This window comes from Mustela nigripes, chromosome 17 (assembly GCF_022355385.1).
Source record: "Mustela nigripes isolate SB6536 chromosome 17, MUSNIG.SB6536, whole genome shotgun sequence".
NCBI lineage: Eukaryota > Metazoa > Chordata > Mammalia > Carnivora > Mustelidae > Mustela > Mustela nigripes.
The window spans coordinates 51704119-51711790 of NC_081573.1; the positions used below are offsets into that span (position 1 = coordinate 51704119).

The window sequence follows — 7672 nt, forward strand, 5'->3', positions numbered from 1 at the left end:
CTTCTATCTCAGCCTTATGATAGCGGGCAAACTTATGGAAGACACACACACACACACACACACATGCGCACCCACGCACACACGCACACACACACACATGCACACACGCAAAGGGCTTTCGAATTTAAACAATGAAGACTGTCACAGTGCCTAAACCCTACGCGGGACCATATATAAATATTGGCATAACAGGTCTGACTGATTCAAAACGGCACCACTGTAAAATTACAGATGGATATATTTATAAATGCCCCCAAAGCTGAGGCATTAACAATTTCCCCAGATTTCTCAGTTTGGGTTTAAGCTCTCAAATTGTTTTGAAAAAGGAAACACATGTGAGAGCGGATGGGAACCGAGCGGACCGTCGAACCTCGTTCGCACCTGGTCCGTGGACACACTGGGCCTGCCTTTACCCGGAGAGCAAGTGAGATTCAGGCTGGCAACTGGGATTATTCCTAGGACTCTTGCCTTCAAAGTCCTCCCCACCCTTCCCTCGTCCTTCCTTCATTTCTCACCGCCCACAGAGGGTGCCGAGAACAGGAGCCTGGGGTTTTGCTACGCCTTCGTGCAGAGCAATTTGATTTGCTTTGTTTTTTGTTTTGTCCCTCTCTAAAGGATAAAGATGTTCCCGCATTGTTGCAGGACTGTACTTCTTTATGCCCAGACAATCATGAGACAGCCTGGGGGACTGAAATTCTCTCACCCTGTCCCCTACCCCCGCTGGAGAAAAAGTGCCAGACAGAGCTGGGTTTGTTCAGGAGCCGGGGCCGAGCAAGGCTTGGAGAGAATTCCCCTTTTCTGGGGCTGTTTGATGTCTAGGGTTTGAAGATTTATATCAAAAGTGAGAAAAGCAGTGTTATCAGAAGGTGGGTTGAGGCTCCTGACTGTTTTAAAACCAGAGCAAAAACAAACAAACAAATCCTGATTCGGGGTGCGGGGGGGGGGGGGGGGGGGGGCTGGACCCCAGACCACCTTCCGTACAGATGGCCGCTAGACGCCTTGCCTTGGACTTGGGTCTCCTTTCCCATTTAGGACGAGCCAAGAATGAGAACAAACGTCAGGTTTCTCTTATTTTCCTCCCAACAACAAGGAAGACCCCGACTCCCAGTTATTCATTCAGCATCCTGAGGAATAACGAGAAGCGGTGAAAACGAGAGCCTATCACTGTGATAGATCTTCCCCTAAAAAACCAAGACATGTCTTCCTAGGAAGGGGCGACGTGATTTAAAAAAAAAAAAAAAAATCACACGAAAGTCAATCGCAGTGGGAAGCTTTGCAAACCATCTAGAGCAGAGGAATCCGGCCTCTTATTCCTCCTCTCATGCATGTTTACATGGAAAGTAAGGCCAGAAGCCTGGCGGTGTGTTTCCCTGGTACAGGAGTCAGAAGGCTGAAGGTTGTCACTCATGGATTTCAGCCTCCAGCCTACCTCGGTTAGGCTTTAACTACCGACGAGCGAAATACAGAGACACCTGTGTGGCAAGCAGACTTTTAAAAATATTGATTGGCCTAGAAGCCCGGGAGGAGTACATTTTCTAAAGCCAAGAGTGTGTGACTACGGAAGTAAGTCGTCCCAAACAAAGCACGAGGAACATCAACAAAAGCCTCCGACGTACTCCCCTCTGGCAACCTTTGTGTCAGAAGCAACTTGTGACTGAGACAGGGCTGTGCTGGGGACGCGGCTACGGAGGCGGCCGTGGCCCACGTTTGCCAGGGGGGCTGCCGCCCGGCCCTCCGTTCACCGTGCTGAGCAGGAAACCCGGTGGTTTGGCAGAGGGGAGGTCCTCTAGGAGAAAAGAACCATCTAGAATTGATATCACGAAATAAAAACGACGGGGGTAAAGGGAGAAGGGAGGAGAGATCAGGGGTGGTAGAATCTCGCATTCCATAATACATTACACGTGGGGTTATTTGGAGCGGCCCGTGTGGAAAGGGGCCCGGATGGTTATGGCACCGAGGCGGACAAACATGGTTTCGAGACATCCTTTCCTCACCGAGGTGAAGGAAGAACCTCTGTCTACTTTGATGTCGATCTATGAATGTGTCAGATACAGTGTGAAAACCTGTTACAGTTTTTTGTTTTTTTTTTTAAACAAAAGGAAATGTGCAAAGAGTAGGGAAACACAAGGGAGGTGATTTTGTGAATGGCCCAGGAGGCTAGAAGTGGAGGAAAAAGCACATGGAGGGTGTGGTTTAACTAACTTTATATTTTGCCACACGCTGTTTTCATTTACAGCCATGTCTGATAAATGTACACGTTTGACATCACTGATAAATATATTACTATCCGGGGCCTACCAGAAACCCAGGGTGCTGAGGCTTGGCTAAAGCTTCTGCCTGTGGCATCTGCTTGGGGAGGGGGAGGCACGTATATTTTTCTTTTTAGTAAAATTATCTGCCAGAGAAACAATGAAGTGTGAAAAGGTACTATTTAGAGTGTGCGTGTCTACATGTTTCAAAAACGCTAGCTGCTACTTTCTGGGAAACTTCTCTTCGTATAAAGGTGCATACAGATCTCCTTTCAATTTCAGTGGCTTTTTAAAAACTCATCTCACAGGTTGAAAACAATGGTACCTATTTAGTTTCGCACGCCGTAAGGACAGAAGCCCCCTCGTGCTTTTCTCTAGGTTGGCATCGAAAGACCCTCGGACCAGAGGCACAGTTCACAGTATGGAGGTTACACACCTACCACTCTTCCTCTCTAACACATTTTTCTTTAAAAAGGAGACTAAACGGAAGTCAGGGGCACAGTGCTCTCTTAAGGCTGCAAACGATGATAATAATAATAATAATGATAATAATGATAAATTTTTAATGTACAGTTCTTACATAAATTTCTTTTTATGAAAACACTGTAAGTATACATTGCTGGGGCTTCCAAAATGTGGCGTATCCCACTGATGGCTCCAACTTGCGAGTGGGCTCGGTTCTGTAATTGGAATGAAAGGAATTTTAACACTATTTAGACAAAGACTCAGATGCAGTGGAAAAGGAAAGCGAGATTTCCTTACAGAACTTATTTATTTTTTAAATAAAAATTTATTTCTACTAGGGACACTTAGGCAGAATTTAGGATTTCTTTGTTAAAAAAAAATAAAACAACAAACACATGTATTTGTGTTTGCCTCTCAGGCTACATTTCAAAGTTTTATAGTCATGCTTCTATGTAAAACTGCCTTTCACTAAGGAGTTAACTTTCTCTTAAAGCCAGCCACCCAAACCCCATTTTTGCCAGTGCCTCTCTGCTTTCTAATGTTTGGGGCCCAAACCCACTTATTACAGTGAACTGCCTTGTCGAGTCCTATCAAAATGCTTAATTGTGGCACAAGTGTTTTTCTCAGGACGGGACTGCAGTGAGTCCATCTTCAATGACACTCTGATTTTCAGAAGCGTTTGCCTCAAAGCTTTCATCTGAGACTGAGCTTTTAGCATAACTGATCTATCTGTGTCTCTACCCCTTCAGGGGGAAACTGCCTGTCTCCTCCAGGGGATCAGAGGGAAAAAAAAAAAACAAAAAAAAACCCAAACCTCTGAAACAGAGAAGTGCTAACTTCCAGCGCAGGGATTTACCAGGGATTTACGTTTACTATGAAGACTTTTGTTAAGCAAAATGAAGTGTGGAGTCAGGAGTTCTATCCAAACTGGCACATGAAGAAAGGTCAAAATGCAGTGGGTTTACCCTCTCTGTGCGTTCTGTGAAAAAGGGGAAGGAAGACAGGATATCAACTGGCCAGAGCTCGTCTGCGCCAAGCACAACCTGTTTTCTTCAAAATAAGGCCTTTCTTCAGAGTTGCAATATTATCTTAAAAACAAAAAAAACAAAAAACAAAACAAAATAAAACAAAAGTCATCGTGTTTGGCTATATTTTCAAAACAGTGTTGGCTTTGTCTAACATTCTTTTAGCATTCTAGGGGAAGCCGATTAGGAGTGCAGACTGCATGAATTCGTAACATTAGTTGCACGAATTTATGTCATTTTAAAATAGGTCAACGCTGTTTGTGAAGAAGGTAGCTCAAGGCTTTCCAAGTCATCTTTGAAGTTAGCCTCGAAATACAGCTAGTTTGGGGGCAAATACTGATCAATCAGAGCACAGATTCTATCAAGGTATTACTTTTTCGCTTGTGTTTCTGGAGTTAAGGTGATCTAATCATAGCCAGCTTGTCTAAGTGGAGAAGCCTCTCTCTGCTAAATACTGTGAAACATGATTTAATGACACAGTTTTAAATTCAGAGATGACCTTGGGGTTATGTGAGTAAGGGGTGGGTTTTTCTTTTTCCTATTTAATACAAATGACCTTCAGAGTTAAAAAACAAAACAAGCAACTGGATTTGTCCAAAGTGTTGATGTTAAGTCTGGTCGGGCCCTGCTAACCAGAAAATCATGGTGTGTAAGGGAAGAAGGAAAAATAATCAATTCTAGCCAAAAGGCAAGAATTGTTTATCTTTACCATGAAATGCATATGCGCCCAAGCCACCTCCTGCCATAACTTCTTTGCGGGGCCCATTTCCCTCTAGATGGGCTTGCTGCTGGGCTGGACCAGGAGCCAAGAGCAATGCCGAGCAGGCCCTACTCTGGTTGGGATTTTGTTTGTTTGTTTTCACCAGAGGGCAATGATGTCTCAACTCACTTGAAAACTGAAAACTTTGCATGGAAGGGGGGGCTTTTTGGGGAGGGGGGCTGCATTTTGAGAGGTCATAATTTGCATTTACATTAAATATTTCTAATTATTCAAAGGGATGGCCTCCCACCTCACAAAACAGCCTATGTTTCACCCTGAATTACTGCCTCCCTACACCTCCATGAATCCTGCCTCTGGAGAAAAGGATGCATCTTACACTTCTAATGCAGTTTTGGGCCCAGTTAAATTGTACACTAAGAAACTGAGCACAGAATCAAAAAAAAAATGCAGTTTATTATTGTAGATTATTCTTTCTCTTGATATAACCAGAATTGAAAATGAAAGAAAAGCACATAGGAACATCACGCGTGGTTAGTTAGTAACTCAAGATATAAAACAATTTTGCACAGCAAAATATGTAAAAGAAAAGTAACTGACAAGATTTTTTTATATTTATTGTGGTAAGATTTACTTTTCATTTTTTTTTTAAAGACAGGATGTCAGTCCCTGAAAATAACATTTAACTGATTATTGCCTTTAAAACTGTGGATTTTTTTTTAAGTTACAGAAAATCCAGTTCTGCACCACAATACAACTGTAAAAAAATCTGCATCATCTTAAAACTGTGCAGTAATGCCATTTTTATAACTGCATAAATTTTATTAGCGTTCTAAACAGTTTTGCAAATTTTTTTGTATTATATGCTTGCAGGTTATATCTTAGTGCAATTCAGTCCCAAATACTTTAAATTTGAAAAAAAAAACATACATTTTGAATGTAAAATACCCCTACAGATATAAACAGGGGTGTTTCCCCTTTAATACTTTGGTTTTCAATACAGTCAGTGGTATAGCAAAGACTACACATACCCAACTTATATTTAAGTTGCAAGCACATGCTGTATAAGCTACTTTTTTTTTTAAACAGTCCCCTTGCAAACTCTACCCCCCTTAACATCACAACAGTAAACAATTTAGTGCATCAATCTTTTAAAAAATCTACAGCTAAACAGACCTAACTCTTTCAAATTTATCTATAACATTCCTTTATCTGTAGCATACATTTTAACTGGGCTAACAGATTATAAAAACTAGAATTAAATTATATACTAGGAACCCATAGCATTCCACATTTGACAATGACCAAAAGCCAAAAAAAAAAAAAAAAAAGAATAATAATAATAAAAATAAAACAAACCAAAAATAATGGGGCAGATTTCTTTTTTTCTTAAAAAATAAATTTAGACTGCTTTCCACAACAGCACAATTTTAGTCCCCAAAGTGGGGTGTCATTCTTATTAAAAAGAAAACATTAAGAGTTCTTTTAATGTTTGCCATGTTAAATTTTTAACCCATTCTGGCATCTTTGACAAGGAATGCCTTCAGTGCATTTACAATGGGAGGCTGAAGTTCTCAGTAACTCAAAGCAGTTTTGGAGCAGATGCAAACTTTCATGGGAAGAAGGCTCTAGGGTGGCACTTTTTTGTTCTGAACTCAAAAAAAGTCATGAGGCAATTAAAACAAAAGTATGAATGCCATGCCATAAGTCTTCGAACGTCCATTTCCAAGCCAAAAGAAAAAAAAAAGAAAAAAATAATTATACCATACATGTCCAGCATGCAGGCTTTTTTTTTTTTTATTAATATAATGTCTCTTTTCCATAAAGTCTTTGAAACAGTTATAGTTCATTGTTGCTAAGACAAAGTAGCAAGCATAATAATGCATGAGATGAGAATGAGTTTTTTAATGGCAGACTAAACTCTCAGATTTGGCATGATAAGGCCAAAACTCACAAGTCACACCCAGAAGGTTGATGCAGGCTTGATTGTGGCAGGTTCATGAGGATTTTTTTTTTTCTCTAGTTTAGCATAACAATGCTAAAAACCCCGAAGGAACTCAGCGCGCTGCAAGTCTATAACATTTCACATTTTTTTTTCTTTGCAAGCTCAATCAATCTCACATGAAGAACTCAGGAGGAGAAAAAAAAACTTAGCTTTTTTTTTTTTGTTTTTCTTTTATCTCGTGGGGAGATGGGTGAAGAGGGCGTGAGGGTGAAGGTTGGGGAAAAGGCCAACACAGCAAGCTCCAAAAAGTAAAATTAAAAAAAAAAAAAATCCAAACAAAATAAAACACACACACACACAGAAAATGAACACCAGCTCATGAACTGAAGAAGGAGAAAAAAAAACAAAACAAAACAAAACACTGTGAATGATGCAGGCTTCAAAGGTGAGCATGAAGAACTCTGCTGAGATCTTTGAACATTGTGTGTGTGTGTGTGTGTGTGTGTGTGTGTGTGCGTGTAAGGGAGGTGTAAATAAAAAAAAAAAAGCTAGCAAGTTATGGAGAATTTCAGATTGGCAATCCATGAGCCAGACATTCACTCCCTCCCCATTTAAAAACAGCCACCACCACCGCCAACTTGGAGCAGGGTGTGTGTGTGTGTGTGCGTGCGTGTGTTGTGTGTGTGTGTGTGTGTGTCTGTGCGCGCGCGCGCGCGCGTGTGTGTGTGCAGGGGCATCGGGCAATCTCAGCAGGGGAGGGGGCGAGGTGGCGGCGAGCACGGCTCTGGAACTAGCAAGCCCACACCCGAGGCGGACCCCCACGGAGCACTTATCAAGGTGGCTAGCTGTGGGATCGCGTGTCAGACTCACATGAAAAACTCGGGAGAGGACGGGTTGTCGCTGCTGGAGCCGTTTTCTCGGAAGCCGCTGCTCACCAACTTCTCGTATTTCTCCTTGTACGCGTCCCTCTCGCGCACCAGCCTGGAGATCTCCTGCTTGAGGTGGTCGACCTGCTGCAGCAGCTGGTTCTTCTCGGACTCCAGGACGTGTCTCTGCTGCACCCTCTTGAAGCGGCAGGACTGGGCATAGCCACGGTTTTTCAGGGTCCGCCTCTTCTGCTTCAGCCGGATCACCTCCTCCTTGCTGACCCCGCGCAGCTGCCGGTTCAGCTCGCGCACCGACATGGTCACCAGCTGCTCGTCGGAGAAGCGGTCGTCGAAGTGCAGGCCGCCCGCCGCGTGGTGCGGGTGCAGGGCGCCCCCCGCCCCCG

The 7672-nt window shown here is 42.9% G+C and overlaps 1 protein-coding gene across 1 annotated transcript in view; it reads right to left on the reverse strand.

The window, feature by feature from the left end:
- Window positions 1-2795: 2795 nt before the first annotated feature.
- Window positions 2796-7672, reverse strand: part of MAF (MAF bZIP transcription factor) — a 6675-nt gene continuing 1798 nt past the window's right edge. The window contains exons 3-4 of the mRNA XM_059381634.1: window positions 7273-7664; window positions 2796-2929 (exon numbers count right to left, since the gene is read on the reverse strand). Of these exons, the coding sequence (XP_059237617.1) occupies window positions 2842-2929; window positions 7273-7664 (480 nt within the window). The 3' untranslated portion in view covers window positions 2796-2841. The remainder of the gene's footprint in view (window positions 2930-7272; window positions 7665-7672) is intronic.